Consider the following 20,055-nt stretch of genomic DNA (forward strand, 5'->3'; position numbering starts at 1 on the left):
GTTAAATGCAGCAAAGCGCATTAGCTTATACCTGAAATAATGAGCTAGAACAAAAACATTATCTGCACATAATCAAGCCTCTAAGCCATTCAGAGACACCAGATACACACAGCAGGAGATCAAACTACAGCACTCCACTGAAGTGGTCAGAAAAAAACCCTCTCTTGCTAGAAAGGAGAGGTCACAGGTATTTTAAAGAACATAAATGCTTATGCAGGCATTCACAGAAAGTCCCCCTCTCCCTTTCCCCCGCCTCCCAGTTAGCCTTCAGGCTGGTTGATTAGCTGGCAAACTCTTTGAAAAGGTCAGTCTGTCCAGAACTGGTATTTCCACTTGGGAAACAGCTCAGGCATGTCATATACCTGTGCTCACCCAGCGCCGCGCTCTCCGGCCGACGGCTGCGAGCCCTGTTACTACTTGACACAAGAACGTCAGAGGGGTTTTGTAACCGTGTAGGGCAGCCAGCGGTAAAGTTCTTGCCTGAAACACCGTCTTTTATGGGGCACAACGTTAACCGCACGCGCTTTATAGATTTAGTTAGAATGATTTTTTTTTTTTTTTTTTTCTCCAACTTCAAGCCGATTGGAGAGGGGCGGCGAAGTCTTTTCATGGAAGTCATTTAGCTCCAGCGCTCAAAACAACCCGAAAGGAAAAGCTCTTTCTGGAGGGGCCGGGGAGCAGGCACCGCCGGCAGGTGCCGGCGCCCAGCAGAGGGGGGGCTGGCAGGGCAGGCGGCGGGGCAGGGAGCTCAGCAGCGTGCGGGACCTCCGCGAAACGCATCTCGGCCGCTTGGGCTCGTTCCGCAGCTGAGCGGCACCTACACCCCTTTAATTGTGCTTTCACTGTGTGTTTCACCGCTATGGCAACGGACACAACGAAAGCAAATTTGCCTTATTAAAAAAAAAAAAAAAAAAAAGGGAAAAAAAGGGAAAAAAAAAAAAAAAGAGGACCAGTGCCAGGAAACTGAGCTATTTTAAATAAACAAATACAAGATGAATGCAATTGCCGTATTAACCCTCTTGTTAACTTCTGAAGTTTAAAATTACACCCTCATTACCAGTGTGTAATTGAGTATTCTCCTGGCTGTTTCCTGCATTTGAGGTTATTCAAATAGTTCATTAGCACATCAAGAACAACACACACACTAATGATACCTGACGCCCTTATCTACTGTTTTGGCCCTACTTTCATAACTCACATCTCTCACAAAAAAAGAGAAACAAAAGAAAAAGAAAAAAAAGGAAAAGAAAGAAAAAGGAGGGAAAGAGGAAGCCCAGAGGGCTGAGCCATCCGGGCTGCCACTGAGGGGGAGCAGGGCAGCACCCGGGCACCTCTCACATCCAACCCGTGGGCACAGAGCAAGCAGCCGCCTGACCAGTAGCAGGGGGTGAGAAAACTGGGAGGTGAAAGAGTTGGAAAACTCACATTCGGGCTTGCTAGGTGCCTGAACACCAAGAGTCACCCCAGGAGCCAGTCCGAGGCTGGCAGCGTGCATAGGCACCCAACCTTGGGGGAGATGGGGAAGGAAGGAGGGGTGCAGTGGGGGCTATGTGGGATGGGGTGCAAGGTCACCACCTTTTTTCTTTTTTTTTTTTCTTTTTTTCTTTTTCTGGTTACCTGTGTGGGGGAAACAATAGCAGGTGAAACTACTGTGGGTGAGGTGGTGCTTCTGTGCCCATTGGCTTCGGGGAGGAGGTGAGGCAGGGGGTCATGTTTCACTGAGACCACCACCACGGCAGGCGCGGCAGCGTCCAGGGGCTCAGCGGGGCGGCGGCAGAGTCTTTTGGGGGAGGCAGAGGGCCCACAGGCATCGCCACCAGCTGCGGCCCCTGCTGGGAACACTGCCTCGTAGAGGGCCCGCTTGGCTGGGGCCACCGTGGCTGCTTCTGCCTTCACCGGTGCAGCATCACCATCTTTGGGCAGCACGTAGGGGTTGGCAGTGGGTGGCCGGGGCCGTGGCCCACCGTTGAGGGCAGCAGGGGTGTAGCAGCCCCCGCCAGCGGGGTGGTGGAGGAGGTGGTGGTGGGGAGGAGGAGGGTGGTGGTGTGGTGGCTGCGGGCCCCCCAGCTTGGTGCCGATGCCGGCGATGCTGTTGAGGGTGGCAATGGAGACAGCACCGATGCAATGGTTGGTGTAAGTCTTGGAGAGTTTGGCTGCCTTCGAGAGCATCTGCATGCGGGTGCCCAGAAGGTTCTTGCCGATGGCCTTGTTCTCGTACCAGGTGATGTCACCCTCACTGCAGTGGTCCCGTGGGCGCTGGAAGAAGGCCTTGCAGAGGGGGTTGCGCTTGGAGAGGTACTTGACAAAGCTGGCATAGGGGCAGAACTCTGTGCCAGTTTCATACATGCGGGGCAGGTTCTCCTCGTCACTGCTCTCCGCCCGCTTCTTGCTCCAGGAGGACGAGCGTGACTTGTGGTAGGGCCCCAGTGCCTTGAAGTAGACGAACTTGCGTCCGTCCTCATCCACGGCCAGCCCAAAGGAGTCCTCCTCCAGCTCCCGCTGGTTCTCCCGGCCCCGGGTGCAGAAGTACATGCAGGTCTCAAACCAGACCTTGTTGAGGAGCCCAAAGGGGCTCTGGGTGCTGAAGACGCTGCAGGTGTAGAGCTTGCGGAGGTCGGCGCGGGTGATGGCCTGCTTCTGCACCACCGGCCCGGCTCCCTGCTCCTCCAGCTTGCGGATGACAGCGGCCAGGGTGAGGTTGGCAGCGCGGAGCTCGGGGTCCTTGGTGAGGTCGAGGGTGCGGCAGTAGGGTGGCTCGTTGAGGTAGCGATTGAGAGAGCTGCGGATGCTGATGAGGGAGGACTTGGAGTAGAGCTGCCCGCTCTTGGAGCGCGCCTCGGCGTAGAAGGAGCGCAGGACGCGGCAGAGCGCTCCCTTGTCCATCGTCTCGAAGTCGGGGCTCTGCGCCTTCTCGCTCAGGTACTCGCGGAAGATGCGCACGGCGTAGCGGGTGGCCAGCCGCGTGTTCTCGCTCAGCCGCGCCCGCTCCGGCCGCTGCAGCAGCAGGGCCGCCTCCAGCTCCGCGTCCTCCGCCGCCCCCCCGGGGCCACCGGTGCCGCCACCCCCCGGGGCAGCCGCCGCGGCGCCCCCCGGGGCCGCCCCGACGCCGCGGCCGCCGCCGCTGCTGCCGCCGCCCGGAGTACGGCCCGGGGCGGACGGCAGCGGCTCTGTCTCCTCCTCGCCGTCCCACTCCAGACCCATCTCCTCTTCCTCCTCCTCCTCCTCCTCCTCGTCCAGCAGTAGCCCCCCATCGGCTCCGTCCTCCTCCTCCTCCTCGTCCCCCGTTATCTGCACCTCCTGGATCTCATCCTCCTCCTCGCCCTCCTCCTCCTCGCCGGCGCTGCAGTAGCGGTGCGGGCGGGGGGCAACGCCGCGTCCGGGCGTCCGGTCCCCCGCATTGTTCCCGCCGCCTCCGCCTCCCCCTCCGCTCCACTCTCCGCCGCCGCTGCCAGGCATTCTCGCCATATTGCCGTCTCCCTGCCAGTCCTCGGGCAGGGCGCATGCGCTATATTGGACCGCAGCGCTGGAGCGCTTTTGTGTTTTAATGACCTTCAGCTACCGGGAGGCAAAGCCCGGGCTCTTAAAGGGGCCGCGCTCCCAGTGGCGGCGGCGGGGAAGGGGCGGGAGGCGCTGGGATGGATGGGGAGGAGGCTGAGCCGCGCTAAGGGGGTACCGCGGTGAAGGGAGCGGTACTTACCGCGCCCGCCGCTCACCTCGGGTCCGTCCCGTCGAGCCACAGACTTGGGCGCCGGGGGCAGGGGGGAGCCGGCGGGTCGGGGCATTCTTCCCAGCCCGTCGGTTCACCCCACTCCCGGCGCCCGTCCCACACCCCCCACATCCCCGAAAAAAAACAAACGCTCTGTGTGTGGAGCGGCTCTTTCGGTAGCGACGGGCCACCACTGAGCAGCTGGGACGGAGGTCGGCGCGCCTCGCACCTCCTCAGCCCTCGCACATCCTCATTTCACAGTAACTTAAAAACAAAAGGAGAAAAAAAAACAAAACCCAAAACGAAACGAAACAACAACAACAAACCACAACAAAACAAACCCGCAACCGAAAAACAACAACATAAAAAAGCAAACCCAAAACGGAAAAAAGAAAAACCCTCCCAAAAACCTCGGGCTGTGCTTGCCCGGCAGCACGGCTCTCTGGTCGACGGGATGCTGCGGGGACAGACCCGCTCCCCGCCTGCGGGACCGTCGCGGCATTGCCCGCCGCCGGCCTCGCACCTTTAGCCGGGAGCCTGGGTTTCGGTCGAGGGGCTCGGGAGGAGGTGGACGCTCGGGGGTTTGCATCCGTGCGGCTCGGAGTCCGCCCGGCAAGAGCTGGCTGGTAGCCGCGGCGCTCGCTTGGCTTGCGGCAGCCCCGGCGAGGGTGGTTGCGGATGGAGAGAAACAAGGACTCAGGGGCTGACGGGCCGCCCTCTAGCTCGCTGGGGCTTCAGACTTTAGGGGAGCCGGAGGGCTCTCGCCCCCCGCCCCCTCCTCGTACCGCCGCTGCCTCCCAGGGAGCCCTGGTCCTTCCTCAGCTGCTCCCCCTTCAGCGACGGGGCGAAAACCAAGGGGACTCCCGCAACCACGCCGGAGAGATCGGGGGTACAGAGCCGGCCCCAGCGAGGACTCTTCCCGGGCTTCCTCAGAGGGGAGCCGCCGGGCAGCCCAGCGCGAACGGAGAAAGCGAAGCCCCGGCCGGTGCGCGCCGGCGGGGAGATCCTGCCCATTCCTTCCCTGGGGAAGCTGTACCGAGCGGAGCCGCAGCCAGCCTCTTCGCTGCACACTCCTTACTCTTCCTTCCCCGGGAGGGGTCCTTGGCCAGGGTGGGCAGGGCAGGAGGGCACAAGCCCTGCAGCCGCGTACTGGGGACTGTCCCACCCGGGGCAGTACCGAGTGGCCGTGCCCCACCAGCTCCCCGCCGGTAGTACCGACACCACACAAACCCTCACCATGCCGCTTAGCCGGGCGATTTCTTTTATTTGGTACCTTGAGATAAATATTCATTACCACTGCTGGCTACACCTGAAATTATAGCCATAATTGCAGAGCTGCTTGCCTGAGCTACCACATTTGGTGCTTACTCATCCGTACTCAGTTGCTCAGCCCCGGGCCCCAGCAGAGGTGGTTACCTGGAGGGGGGCTTGGTGCCGGTGCCAGAGGGGAGCAGCGCCGAGCCCCACGGCCCCCCCGACCCGGGGCGGAGGCCGGCGGCCACGGACGGGGCAACCGGGGCAGCCTCAGCCCTCGCTCGTCCGGGCAAACGCGGGATCCCCAAGAGGGGATGCGCAAATTGTAGAGCAAATTAGGCCAATTCGAAACAAATAAGCACTCCAGGAAGAGAGCCTGCCACTCCCAGAAAATAATTGAAAAGAAACCGGGCACTGTTATACTGACGGACTAATTACACGGAGGTCAAAGTAGTTGCATGCGCTAAAGAGCTTGTACTAGAGCTGTAGTTTGAGAGTGGATTATGTTCCCTCTTAGGTCCATGGCATATATTTAATCTAGATAATTTTCTCCTATGCATATAAGGTGGCTACAAGTAACTCCCCCACCCACCCCTCCACCCCCCGACAAAGGCTGTCTCTAACCCAATCCTGGACCACAGTCTCAAAAACCTTCCAAAGAGATGGACCAGATGCTGAAACATAGCTAAAAGCTGCAAGACCTCCTTCTGGTTAAAATCTAAACGCCCCAGACAAGCTCCCTTTAGGAGCTATAACAACCCACCCTAGAAGATAGAGAGCTGCAGGGCTTGCAGTGTACACTTGTACAGTGATTCCGCCCCCCCCCCCCTTTCTTGTTCCCATAAATGCTAAAAATTGCATGATTGGCATGAACCTTCAAGCCTATTCTGTCTTAAGATTGAAGAAAAGCCACTTTGTTTTTTTTAAGAGCTTTTCAGAGCCACATGAGTGCAAAAGCTAATTGAACATTTGGGTTTTTTGACTTTAAAAAGAATGAACACCAGGTTGACAGCTTCTGTACTTGGATGTTCATTTAATCACCATTTCCTGATTACAGGAGGTGAACTATGTTGACAGACTTGGAGATTAATATGGAGCCCAGTATACTAACAGTAAGTATAAAGGACATAAAGAACTTGCAGTGAGGTTGGAGGGGAAAAATGTATATGGAGCATCCATATTACACACATCAATTGGAAGCACCTCAGCAGCCAGGGGGAAATCAGAGAGTAGCAAGTCAGGTGTTCAGAGTGCTGCAAATGCCCACAGTTGGGAAGACATCCACGTAAGGTATATATACCTGTATACGTATAGATGTGTGTGCATGTATATGAAAGTCAATCAAATATATGTGTTAATTTACCTATTTCTCTTTGTTTCTAAAGGTAAGATTTAGCCTAGTCAGTTGTATTCCAGAAGCTTAAATCCTATTGTTCAAGCTCTCAAGTTAGACAAGGTAATCAAACTGCATTCTGAAACTGCCAGAGTTGCACGGGTTTGTCTAATGCAAGTTGGCGTGATAACATTAAACTTGCATCCACTCCACCCTCCATGTCACTCATCAGAGTTTTATCCTGCTGAGAGCTCTGCACAGGCATAGACAGCATTCTCCCCTAGGACCCAAGGTTTGAGTCTAATTCTCGTATAGGTCCTGTCCACACCTGGAGAGTACATTTTATTACTGCTGTCAGTAAAGAAGATGTAATACCCACAGAGCACAAATACTGTACCTGCCCCACTAAGGCTGCAACCCTAGACCAGATTTTCCTTCCTTGTGTATACTTGGAGATCAGTTCATATGCTACAGAAACAGCATACCACATTAAAAACCAAAACCAAAACCTCTTCCCCGTGAGTCAATTGGTTTATAATAAAGGTAAAGCTTGTAACCACATTACCAAACACTTTCAGGCTTTTCCTCACTTCTTTTTTAAGTTACTCTTCCCCCTGGCCTCCAGTCTCACTCCTGGCAAGCACAGAGCTTGCTAGAGCCACGCTCTTTCACAATCTGACTATTGTGCTAAAGCTCTCCACAGCCTTATTTTCCTTCAGACTAAGAGAGGTTTATTCTTCTGCAGCCTCCTTAAGTTGGTATTTCACTTACAGGCACCTAAGCTTTCCTGGTTCAGTGTTTCTTGGTAGGTGTTTCATCATTAAGCTTCATTAGGAACTAAAATGGAATATCCCCCAAAAGCCAAGAAGCAAAGAACATCCATTGGAGTAATTTGCTTCCTGGGATCCAGTCTAGGCATCTAGAAAAGATTTTTAAAAACAGTGCTTAAAACAAGCTTGTTGGCTAACCCTGAGGCTGATTGCATGGCATCTCTTTAAGAAAAGAGCATCTTCTCCATATACAATTTTTCAGTCAGTCAATGCAATAAACATGTTCTTAAAATGTGTTAATTTGTTTTCTAAACACAAAACATTTTCTCTTCAGAGGCAGGCTTCATGGAAATTGTTGTAAGAAATCCATACTGATACTACAGAACTTGAAGGCAAATAACACTTGGGACTCTTGGAAAATTCAGTTAGGGAAAACATGTCCTAGAAATCCTTCTCCCACCCAGAAACACACAGTTTTGAGATAAGCTTTTTTAGCACTTCAGAACTACCACTTCAAAATGCTAATTCCATTTTTATTTTACTCTTTTGATTGTATATAGGATATTTCTAGTTAATTACTCCCTGATGCTAGGGACAGCTGATGCTGACATATAATGTGCTATAATAGATCTTAAACCTCTTTTATTTTACAATTTTCATTTTTAGATTAGCTTCTCCTGTCTGCGTGGCAATGAAATGGCTTTATATAACCCGACAAAGATGACATTGATTTAAGAAAGTAATGATGTATCCATCAAAGCCAACTTGCAGCTGCTTTTAATGAATTTTAAAATACAAAAGCTATTTCACCTCTTAGATTGTCATATTATGAAATGTTAGTGGTAGTTGTGCATATCAAAGCACCAGCTACTATCGAGACATTGTGAAAGGTGGAGGCAGCATCAAACCAGCCCCCTGATGAAGTTCCATGGTATCAATCGAAAGTGTATTTCCAAGGTATGCTCCTATTTTTTTTCCCCCAGGTATTTGCCATTATTCATTTAGCTCACTTTTTTTTTTCTTTCACAAAAGCAATACTTATGTTGCTGAGACCACAGTTTGTTTCACGATTGCTCCTTTTTCCAAATAAACAGGAGAAAACCTGAGTCATCATCTTTGCAAGAAAGCATGTGTTTAGTGCTTTGCAAATTAAAAGTCAAGACTTTGTGAATCATCGTTATTTTCAGTGTCAAGCAGCTGGAGCATTTTTGCTTCCAAAAATATAGAAGAGCTATGTTGTCAGACAGCTTGGAGAGAGGCAGATAATAAATTGCATTGCACTACATAAAGGTTTGAAGGGTCTTTTAAAATGTGCTGGAGCTAAATTGCCAGGAGATATATTAATGTTTTATTTAGCTGTGTTTCGGTTTATGTTTGTCTTTGCTTCTGTGGTGATAAGGGCACTTGAAACAAATTGGCTGATTTGTGAGGCACAGCAGTAGCAGGTTATAGTTGCTCTAGCAGTTGTCTGGTCATTTCTACGAACCACTGACACTGAGCAACCCAGCATGTTAGTGGCGGGTTTATCCTCCATGCAAAGAAAAAGAGCTCTTCCCATCCAGGCTGATAATTTATGTTAGTTTTTAATCCTTTCCAAGTGGGTCCATAATTCTACATGGAGGTGAGGGAAATTTAGAAGGACCAAGCCAGTAACTCAAGAAAGGAAACTCCAATGAGAGAGCCCTGTGAAACCACAAAGCGCTTTTTATAGGTGTTGTAGGTCTTTGTAAGTACAAGTTTTCGCTTTATACAATGTTTTTAGTATTATGTAGTAGAGCACAAGTTAATGCTCTATTTGATGTGGAGTTTTTTAAATCCTATTTTCTGTTCATAATCTTCCAATAAAAAATTATTTTGAACTAAAAGTTCAGTCTGAAAGTCACAATGGGTTGGATGAAGTCTAGAAATGCAGAGAGGGATGACTGGTTATATGACAAAGTATTTAAGAAAAAAAGGAAGAAAAAGCCTGAGCTGTTACAATATAACAAACAAAAAACTCATGTCATGAGACTCTGAAGAAATGCACTTTCCACCTTGATTCTGTTCCGTATTCGTTCTATCTTGCCTGCTTTTTCAATCCCCATTTGTTGGCACAAGGTGCACTAAGTGCTCTGATTCCTGTGCAGGCCAGAGGTAGGGCTTTACAATCCAAATAACTTATTCGTGCCAGGCTTTTCTTAGAGTTTGGGGGTCCTCAAGGGACAGGGCAACAGCTGGCCTTCAGTACTGCCTGGAAAAGGGAATCTTCCTCTGACGGTCCGCTAGTGGCTTTAACGCCTCTTTATACTGTGAATTCACTGTCAATATACTTTTGTTTTGATTTAGTGACTGAAATAAACTGATTATTCCCCTTTTCCACCAGTATTATGTCTGTGTCATAGTGAATTTGGAAATTCCTTTTCAGGTATTTATGTAGCAAAACCCCCAGTACCAATGGCCTGTCTACTTGGATTTTCTTTTCTCAGTTGAGTTATCTCAGCTGGGTTGACACGAATCCACTTTAAGCAACTTAAATACTGGATGAGTTCAAACGATGCCCATGGAGAGCATAACCACACTGTAAAACAGTGTCGGAGTCCTACTCAGGCTGTCATCCAGGCTGTCATCATTGAAAAAGTAACTTGCAATTAAACACAACTTTTGGTTTTGTACAACTCCCTTTCATTCACCTCTGCTTTATTTTATATATTGTTGGAAAATCTGACCTGTGCAAATTTTACATCTATTTTCTTTTAAAACATGATCTGGTGACAAAGTTTTCTGGCCCTAATAATAGAATGCCACATTCCCTACTCAAAGTGAGAAATGTTAAGGTATCCCTAGTTATCCTGAGACAACTAAAGAGATCTAAAAAGACAGGAACTGCCTAAATAAGGTTTGCATCACAGATTACGCTAACTGATAAAGCAGCACTTGAGTAGAAGGAAAGAAATTCGTGGACCATATTGCAGAAGAATACAGGGATAAAAAAAGTATAGCATGCTCACCTCCAGCCCGTCACGTCTTTTATCAATCATTATTTGACTCACATTAAGAAAAAAAGTTGTATACATGTCGCAGAATATTAATAGATAAAGAAAATATGGTTGCTTATTTTGTTTTGACTAGTCCTCTGTGCAAAAGCACTTTCACAAACTAAAGGTTGCTAGTATATGGGATGTCAGGTAAAAACTGGGGAAAAATCTTCAGGATATTGTCAGGACTTTTATTTCAGGTTTGAAGCAAGATGCCATGAAGTAAAAGAGACCTGAATGTGCAGACTGCAGTAGAGTGCTGTATTTTAAGTTGTAGAGGGTAAAACATGCCTTGCATATACCTCTCTTGTTTTTTCAGTATCAAATAATACTAAAACTGATGAAAAATACTTTCCAGCAGCTGGTGAGCATCATTATTTTCCTAGAACTTGGCATTCTAGAAAAATTACATCTGCAACTGTTGAGAATGCTCAGGTACATTTTTTGTCCATCCCTGAGTTGTACCTTGCTTTGAATAGCCTTGCCTTTTTCTATCCAAGAAAGATTAAGCTGATTTAAAGTTTCCTTATTTGAAGATCAAGGCTAAAATTAATTTTCTTTTCACAGAACTAAAGGTGTCATCAAGTAAATAGGAATAATTCTAAAAACCCTCAGAGCCAACACTTGGCACATTCATAGGCTGAATTGTTTAATTACATCCAGGTAGTTATTTCCTAGTAAAGACCCTGGGTTTTAGGATCAATAAGCATTGCTAAAATAAGCAAGAAAAAAACTGTAAGTTCTTCTTTTGCCTTGGACAAAACAAGGTCATATTTGCATTTTGCAGTGCAAGATCTCTCCATTAGCAATCCTCACAAATGTTTATCAAGTTATTCTGAGTAATTTTCTCTGAGTTATGACTGTGTCACTTGGCCTGTTACTTGACCTGTCCCTGCAGTTTACTCTGCTGTTTACCTGTGTATTGTCAGACTTGTTCTTGCTGACTGGTATAAAAAATAATAATAAAAAAAGCAGGTTTTAAAATCAAAGTTTCAGTGTAGCAAGATATAAAGTGTGAAATCCAGACCCATTGCTTTCATTCTGGCTTTAGTGATCATAGAAACCTGCTGTAGGGCAGGACTAATCTGCCAGAAAATTATTATTGAGCCCTGGTAACTCAGATATATGTGCAGACTTGAAAATGTTTTTTGTGCCAACTTCAGGTCCTACAAGAACTTCACATGCTATCCTCCACCTGGCTCAGAAATATGCTGCATTCCACTGTAAAGAGAAGGAAGCTTGTTAATTCCCAGGCAGCTGTGAACAATTTAGTATCTTTCCAAACCGACCTGCATCCTATTCCAATCAGAGAAGTTTCTTGGGGGATAGATAGTTTGAAGAGCTGGTGAGAGATAAGTGGGCCTTCATTTCAAGGCCATTCCCATGGATTTGGCCTTGACAGTAACATCTTGATGACAGGGTTGCCAAATCTCACAGCCTCATACTTAGTGGGTTTGGAGTTTCCTCCTCCATATGCTGGAGTGGATGATTAGTGTTTGGAAGATGAGTTTGAAACGTTGAATTACTGCTCTGCAAAAACTTGGAAATCAGGTGGAGAACCACAATTTTATAATTTTAAGAAGAAGAAATCCCTGTGATTTTTAAGATAGAATTCTTATTTTGAAGAGTGGTGATTGACATTCCTAAGGTTTTCTAGGAAAATTTGGCTATGAGAACTGAGCTGGTAATTTGATTTGGTTTTCTGCACAGGGCAGAAAAAAAAAAGTCACCATTCAAACCCTCTACAAGCTGGTTTTGCCACCTCTTTGGCAATATGTTTAGAAGAGTGAAATAATCACAAGAAACTACTTCAAAAAATCAATATCCATGTTTCTTCAAGTTCTCAGAACCAGTAACTCTGACTATTAGAAGGTCCCTGCATTCAAAAACTGTTTTACAGGTATTTCAGCCAGCTGTATTTTCAAACAGGCTTGCACCTGATATGGTTTCCATGGGAGCTGTTTGGTGCTTAGCCATTTGCAAACATGGCTGCTTATGTAGATAATTAGATTAGAGTTAGTGAGCACAGTGTTCATCCAAAAACCTGACCTTTGGTCTTTCTGGCACACTGGTAGGAGAACGAAACAAAATACATCCTTTCTGTGCTTTACATATTCTGTATCACGTTTTCTTTTTCCCTTTAAAGCTAGCTAGATGTTTGGGGTACTTCTACCAAAAGCTCCCACTGTTTCACTGCATATCCAGCAGTTACAGTTGGATTGTCCTCTCCAACTCTAGGTACAGCACTTAATCAACTTAGTTCTATTTTCACTGGAGTTCCCAAATTTTAAAGGTTTTCTTTTTTTCAGCAAGTTATGTTTGACTTGTCTTACACTAAAATGTTTAGTAATACGCTCTAAGAACTAGTTTTATTCCATCAGAAAGTACTGGTGTACTTAGGAATCTCAGTCATACATAAAGTGGAGACACAGAGTTACAGGAGCTTTAATTGTGAAGCTCAAGGGATCCACATATCCGGATTAATTTGTCATTTTTTTTTGGGACAGGCACTGTATTTGAAAGGAAGTTCTAGATTCAGTTTAACCCATCACTTCAAATAAGCTTGTCAGATCCCAAGCAAGGAGGGACAGGATTTTGTCTTCTGAATTCCAGTGTGACCACTAGTGCCTGGATGAATTTGGGCTAGGTAGAGAGAACCCCACACTCTGCTGAATAACCTAGGAAAATCCCAATATCCCACTAAGGTCAGCAGCACTAACTAGCACCCATGGACAGGAAATCTGCTTGAACCTGCCTGCTGCACTTCCTGGCTTTGGCCACATCCCAAATCTTATGAGAAAATGATTATGAAGCTATATCATGGCAGAAACACATGGCGGGTTGTTCAGGGGCTAACCTGTCCACCTAGGACTTCTATAACAATTCTCACTTACAGGGGTTGCTGAAATACTGTTATACAGAGGGTACAAGCCCAGGGGCTTTTTGATACCCAACAGAACAAGAAGTTTGCCCCTTGCAGGGGTACTTCTCTGCCCTGCTCTTAAGCTCTATGAGGTTCAAGAAGCCTGTTACCATTTTGGGAATTCATGGTGAGAGTTTCATCTCTCAGCAGCAGCACCAGCAACAGGTAGAAGCTACACAATCATGCCCGTGTTGGCAAAGTCTGTCAGGTCTTCACTTCTTCATGCTTTGTGGACACAAACTCCAAGCTTTCATGAAGGTTCTCCCTAATGCCATGGACAAATGCCACTACCCTTCTTCCTTGTCCTGCTCAGAAGCCCACCCAAGGGACAAGCTGCTGGATTCTGGGTTTGCGCACACTCTCTGAAGGGCTGTCCCACCTCTTAGGCTTTATCTAGAGTTAGACGATCATTGTTAAAACAACAAATACACCTAGATCAAATACTTCTTCATTAATTTTTTTATATGTTAGTGGAGTAATACCCGCAAGCTTACAGCACTTTTACTTTTTTATCTGCTGGCCAATAGGAGAATGTTAAATTTAAAAAGATGAAGAGTTTTCACCCTCTGAAAGCACCAGAAAAGTCTAAGACTTCTCATCATAATTTGAACATAAGCACTGTGGTATTTGTATTAAGCAAGTCTCCCCCACATAGTACATCAGTAAGAACTGAAAGACAGTAAATACTGGTCCTACAGTAGTTTCTCAAAGCCACATGCCTAACCTATTATTTTAATAGTCAGTAGGCAAGCTAGCACTTGCCTGTATGAAAAGTTTACCCTTAACTTTTACCTCAGAGAGAGAATGATTCCTCTCAATTTCTTCTGCTTTGCAGAAAGGACATGAAACAAACAGATGTTGTAATTAATGTACAACTTTGTATTTATTTTAAAAAAGAATAAAACCCAACCCAAACAAAAAAACCACCTAAGCTGAAAATAGACTAATGTAAACAAGGAAACAAACAAAAACAGGTAATAAAACTTACGGCTGGGATGACATGAGAGTTTTACACGGTGCTAAAAGAGGCTCTTTTCCTTCAAGTGTATGTAAAGTGTCACTGAGTCAGAAGACCTGAAGTGTGAAGAAATGAAGAGGACACATTCATCATGTGGAAATTAGCCATTACTACAAAGCACCTTTTACCTATACTGCAAAGCAAAGTACTCCAAGAAGCACCCCAAAAGCAAGAAAAGAGAAAACCCTGAAACTAAGACCACTGGTTGCACCTTTTCTTTTGCATCCTACCATGAAGACTTGACTCTGATGAATCTGTCAGCAGAGTATGGCTTAGCAAATAGACTGGGAAAAGCAGAATTCAGTCTCAGCTGTTGGCAGTCGTTTGAGAACTTGTGGTGATCCATGCCCCGTTGTTTGTGCTTGCTGCAAAATGTGTACACCTTGGGGGAAAACGTTAGTTATGTGGGCACAAGAGCAAAAGACTTTCCGGTAGAATAATCTGCATCACATATTTGGCTTAGTTTCCTCATGGCAGAAATAAGATGCCCCCTTGCTTTGTGTAGTCAATCTTCATTTGACTTACTATTATGTTTTTAAAGGACATTCTCCATTAACACCAAGGATGCCAAGACTGCTCCTGTGCCTGAATAGTATATGTGAAGTCTTAAGGGTCCCCTGTTAATACAGACCTCAGGATCATGAAGATTTTCCAGAAGACAGCAGGAACTCTAGAAAACCTCACACCACATTTGCAAAACAAGCTCTATCAGGGGGAGGTAATCTTTGACTCATGGCAACCAGTCTGACGTACGATGACTTGCAAAGTCACAGCAGATAGAAGTACAATTTCACCATGAACATTCCTCTTGAATAGCCACTCCCTCAAAACATCCCAGAAAATTCAGACTAAACAGATGGTTATTTTCTCCACTAGCATCCTGCCTTGCTCTTTTTGAACCACTGCCACAGCTGTATTGGAGAAGATCTAATACCAGGATGTCAGGGCTGGGCTGAGCTAACCATGGAAAATATACTGAAACAAATGTAAATAAGAGGAAAAGGTGGGCAACTGGACTTAGACTACAAAAGAATATGAAGTCGTTCTGAAATTAGTCCCACTCAGGCTGCACTTTCTTCCAACAATCCCTGCATGCCCCCTAAGTCTGTTGGCAATTATCTGAACCTTTACAGCCCTGAAGCCATCCTATTTTCAAACTGTGTGCAATTCATCCTACACTTTGCTGAGAGGAACCTTTAATAGAAGATGAAGTGGTCTGGCTGCCTGCAGTTTCTTCCCATCAGCAGTCTCTCTGCATAGGAAGACTCACCATGGGAGCATTCCCATAGCCCTGATCCATCTGTGACCCTTGGGCATGTACAACCATATTCATGAGCTCTATACACAGAACAGATGAACGCTTCTCAGTAGCACAACTACATTAGAATGTCCCAGTGAAGGGGCAGTGGTGGACAGGGTTCAGGGCCAGAGCATGTCTGACACAGAAATGGCAGGGGAGAGATATGACAGAGATAGAAAAAGGGTTCTGTAGAGCCAGACTTCCTTCAACCCATAGCTGACAAGAGGTGGGATCTGAGTTTCTTCCCTCCCTGCAGTGACTCTCCATTGATGAAGGCAGCACCAAAAGCAAGTCTCAGTTTCTAGAGCTCTGGCACAGGTGACATAGAATTGGGCCCAGAGCTGATTTGTTCATCAAGGTAATCTGTTGCCCTCAGCAGCTTCTGTATTGCTAGAACCTTAGGTTAGCTCTGCTCAAAACTGCCAGAAGCCTTGTCTCAAGTCACAACCAAAGGCTAAGTAAATTTGTTGTGCCTGCAGAGGCAAGAGAAGATTTCTTCTGAGTCACTGATAAGGACTTTAGACAGTGGAAACAAGTGGCACACATCTTGCAGAGGTCATGCAAGCGTTGCCATTGGCAGACTGGGTCACTTTGCCCTGAAGGTGCCTGAAAGTGGACAGGAAGTCTTATTTTAAGACACAGAATCACAGAATCACTCTGGTTGGAAAAGACCTTTTAAGATCATCGAGTCCAACCATAACCCAAATCTACCAACCATTGACCCAATTCTAACAAGTCCGATGTTTATACCACATTCCCAAGCATGACATCTACATGTCTCCCCAAAGCTTCTTGTGTTTGCCTTTCTTGCAACCTCCAAAGGGGTACAAAACCTACTAGTGTCTCACTGTTCACTCTAATTAAGACAAATTGTGGATAAATTTATCTTACACTCCTCCTGCTTTTTCTCCTTTAATGCCTCCCTTAGCAGTCTAGTCTCATCCTGGTAAAATTGGCTGATAAATGTCCTGGGCCTGGCACTCTTCTTTCTGCTGTTATTATTCTATAAGAAACTCCCTATTTTTTCTCCTCTCCATTGTGCATCACACCCAGGTAATGGAAATGCTGCACATCAGTCCCAGCTCAGACAATGCTTCCTCTCTTCACCTGTCCTCCACTCTCTCAAAATCACCCTATTCTTTCTCCCATATCCTCTCCTTCACCACCTAGTCTTCCTTCAGGGATGGGCAGAGGTATGTGCCCAGCTGCCTGAAGCTCTAGCAGGGGCATTGGACTTGATGATCTCCAGAGGTCCTTTCAAACCCCTGCCATTCTGTGATTCTGTGAACATTTTCCTAAATTTCTCTTGGTGGGGATCAGGAAGATGGAAGACAAGGAAGTTGGGACAGAAAATATGCTGAGCTGATATGCCAAATTACCTTCAGCATCTCTTCTGCTATCTCCTCCTTCTGCTTTATCTCTTCTCCTTTGCAATCCCTTGAAAACTGGCAGGAAAAAGCTGAATGCCTGTCAGCTTCGAAGTAGAAGATAAAAACCCCTTCCTCTCTGGGCTGCGACTGTATCTCAGGGTGGATGACTTCCACACTTGTTCAGAAGTGCTCTGTTGCTCCTATGGGGGCATACACACAGCTGAACAGACAGTGCTAATACCGGTGGGAAAGACAGGATGATCCTCTCCTTCCTTCTCCAAGTTCCTCCATTTTTGTATAACCCTGCCTGCCTTCTCCAGAGGTTCTGACTCCTCACCTTGGCACAAGGCACAGAACAACTGTGGTGCCAGTCAAGGTGACACCAAGTGCTGCAGCAGTGTGCCAGTACTCATCTCCCTCTCCACACGTTGGGGAATCTCTGTGCTTTCAGCCACGTGTCTTTACAAGTGTTTGGGTACAACAGTGCCCAGTCCTTGCCAATCTCAGGTAGTCATGATCACGAGATGTTCCCAAAGTATGAAGAAAGAGAAAAAGCCTTGATTATTTTTTAAACAATATTTGGGAGTATTCACTTAATTTCTGCTTTTGAGTTTTCAGATTGTTTTTTTTTTTTTCAAGTCCTATTCTCTGTTTCTCTTCTCCCACTGCCCTATTCATTTGCCCTCCATCCCAAAGATAAGTGCTAAGGATGACTGTACCTTTGAAATCTGAGAATCTCTTGATTCCTGAATAGGAGGCACTGGGAAATATACTGGGAGGTGAGTTGGGGAAGTGGCTTGGCAACCCAAGAAAGCAAGCAATAAGCCAGTAATTTCTTTCCAAAGCATTAAATTACACACCCTAGAGTTAGTGGTCCTTGTGACAGCCTAGTCAAATAGAAAAGGACTCAGAAAAGCAGAGAAGATCCTATGTTTCCAAACTGATGCACAGACAAGGTGCCAAATGATGGCATTTCTTTCTTTTGCCACAAACTGGGTTAGCTTTGAGCTTGAAGGAGAATAGCAGGTTTTTAAGTACTGCTTCTGGGTCTGGCATCAACACTCCTGTTGCCATAATGAATCAGATATCAGAGGCAATACACATGGAAGGATGCAGGCCAATGCCTAGGCAAATAGAAGTGGGAAAGAAGGACTGAAAAACAAGCACACATGGCAGGGAAGAAGGACTCTATCCCCACAAATGTTTTGAAATTATAACCTCAGTTTCCTGCATTTCAGCAAATAAAGTAATTTCAAAACAAAACCAATGGAAAAAAGTCCTCTAGAATTCTGTTCAAGGTTAATTTGCCAGAGGCAGATTGTGTTCTCTTTATTACCATTTGCATGTACCAAAGCCACAGTCCCCAAAGACTCTTGCACGTTTCCCATCAGGCAAGCACACGCATGACTAAGAACATTTGAGCAGTCATCCTTAGAACTGTGAAAAATAAAAATCCTTAAATGAAGGGAAATCAGCCTTTTCAACCACAAGAAACCATGATCTCAGATGCTCCTTCCCCTTGCCACCTACAAGGACTCCTGAAGGGCTGTTGGATGACTAGGGTTAGATAACTGGTTCTAGGGACTGACTATGGGATGGAAAGTGCATTTAGGGAAAACTTTTGAAGATTTAAACTTGCTCCTTTACTTGGTGGCTGCACTAGGAAGCTGGGGTAGTCTAGAGATACACATTGGCACTTCTCACCTACCTCAGCTGTCAAGTAACTCCCTGATTTGTTCTCTTGCGCCTCATACTTCCACACTTCCACATACTTCTGTTGTTTCTTCCTCCTATTTATTTTCAGACCACCTTTTCTCTTCTGTCCCATTTTTCAGCTTTCAGCACCATGACCTGAAGAACTGATACTCTTTGCCTGGTGCTCTTTTTCACTTTCCCTTGTTCTCTCCAACACTTTATCAAACATAATTGTCACAAAGAAAATATTTACTATAAGAAATTACAGCAATCTGCTAATCACCTGATACAAAATGACCAACTACACTTCCAAAAGACCTCCCAAGTCCCTTCCATTGTCTGTTACTAGGCTTCCTATACCTTGTCTATCCTTGACAGTTTTACTAATATGACTGATTAATGGAAGAGTTCTCATTTTGTTTTGACCAACAGTTGTACTGGTAGAGTTTCATCATCATTATCACAGCTGCATTGTGAAGGTGACCTACACAAGCCACCTTTGCATGTGTGGTGCAGAACATCACCAATCAAGTGCTGTGCAGTTAAAAATAGGTATCACTTCTTTGATCTTGGATACATCATGAAGCCTGCCTTCTATCTTAGGAATTAGAGCGACATGCTACAGACTTTAGTCTCATGAAATTTTGTGATATCAAAAACCTCTACTACAGCACACAGAATTCCATAACCATGTTTAAAAACCTCTGGTACCTCCATTTCCACAGTGTTAGACAGCATTAACATGATGCACGCCAGAAGGGTGAGGTCACTGCTCCAATGGTAACACAGTAATGAGCTCCAGTATCCACAAAGACTTTACATTCACATGCCATTGTTCTGGAGTTAGTTAATAATTAACATGGATTAACTCCTGTACTTTATGGACATATTAGCAGGGTTTCTCCAAAATACAGGAATACACAGATATACTATAGGGATTTTAAAATAGATTATATTCTTTAAGACTGCACGGTTGTAAAAAGCAAAAAAATCTTACAGAACATTAAAAATGTGGATGATTCCCAACTTTGTTGCCAAATACCAGCCAATATTTTACATGTAGTGCCTTGGTATTTCAGGTCATGCCTGCCTTGTGTGACCCACACGTGCTGCAAATAGAGACTGTGATAAGGCAACAAGAACATGATTAAGCTTTGATCTGAGGATGGATCCTGACTCTTTTATGTTGCTGAGAGTTTGTGGCACCAAAGAGAATACGGTAAGTTTGGTCAGCAAACTAAGTGTGATATTAATGCAAGTCACCCAACACTGGAGTGTTCCATACAGCCACATCTACAAGAAAACCATTTCTAGTTAGAAACTAGTTAGATTGAAGCCAGCATGGCTATGCTGCTTCTACTGTAACATTTTCTTTTGCACTTCATGATCTGTTCACATCCTCTTTTTTCTACAGTGCCTTTGCCTCATTCAGCACCCAAAAAGGATGGGACTCATTGAATAGGCATCTGTAGTGTGACAGTTTGTCTTCAGATTTGCCTGGAGCTGAAGATACATCAGTTGATTCTATACCTGACTCTGCCACAAAGTTCCTATTTTAAGATACTGGACTAGTCACTCGAACCAAACTAAAGTGGGCACCAAGAGCCTATTTTTTATGCTGTGGATGCCTGACTCCAATCACTTGAGATCTCATTTGTGAAAGAACAAAGTA

At 45.9% G+C, this 20,055-nt stretch overlaps 2 protein-coding genes across 3 annotated transcripts in view; both read right to left on the reverse strand.

Annotated features, from left to right (window-relative positions):
• The window catches only part of LOC127380798 (uncharacterized), a 28,733-nt gene extending 25,268 nt beyond the window's left edge, over positions 1-3,465 (reverse strand). Inside the window, exon 1 of the mRNA XM_051610279.1 lies at positions 1,618-3,465. Coding sequence (XP_051466239.1) covers positions 1,618-3,465 — 1,848 coding nt within the window. The remainder of the gene's footprint in view (positions 1-1,617) is intronic.
• Positions 1-20,055, reverse strand: part of LOC127381925 (BTB/POZ domain-containing protein KCTD1) — a 103,897-nt gene that overhangs the window by 65,558 nt on the left and 18,284 nt on the right. Inside the window, exon 1 of one of the 2 annotated variants that reach the window (XM_051612924.1) lies at positions 13,989-14,071. The exons of the other annotated variant lie outside the window; for it this stretch is intronic. The gene's annotated coding sequence lies outside the window, so the exon portion shown is untranslated. Of the gene's footprint in view, positions 1-13,988; positions 14,072-20,055 lie in introns of those variants that run through there. 2 annotated transcript variants of the gene reach the window in all.

Source organism: Apus apus, chromosome 2 (assembly GCF_020740795.1).
Source record: "Apus apus isolate bApuApu2 chromosome 2, bApuApu2.pri.cur, whole genome shotgun sequence".
Taxonomy (NCBI): Eukaryota; Metazoa; Chordata; class Aves; order Apodiformes; family Apodidae; genus Apus; species Apus apus.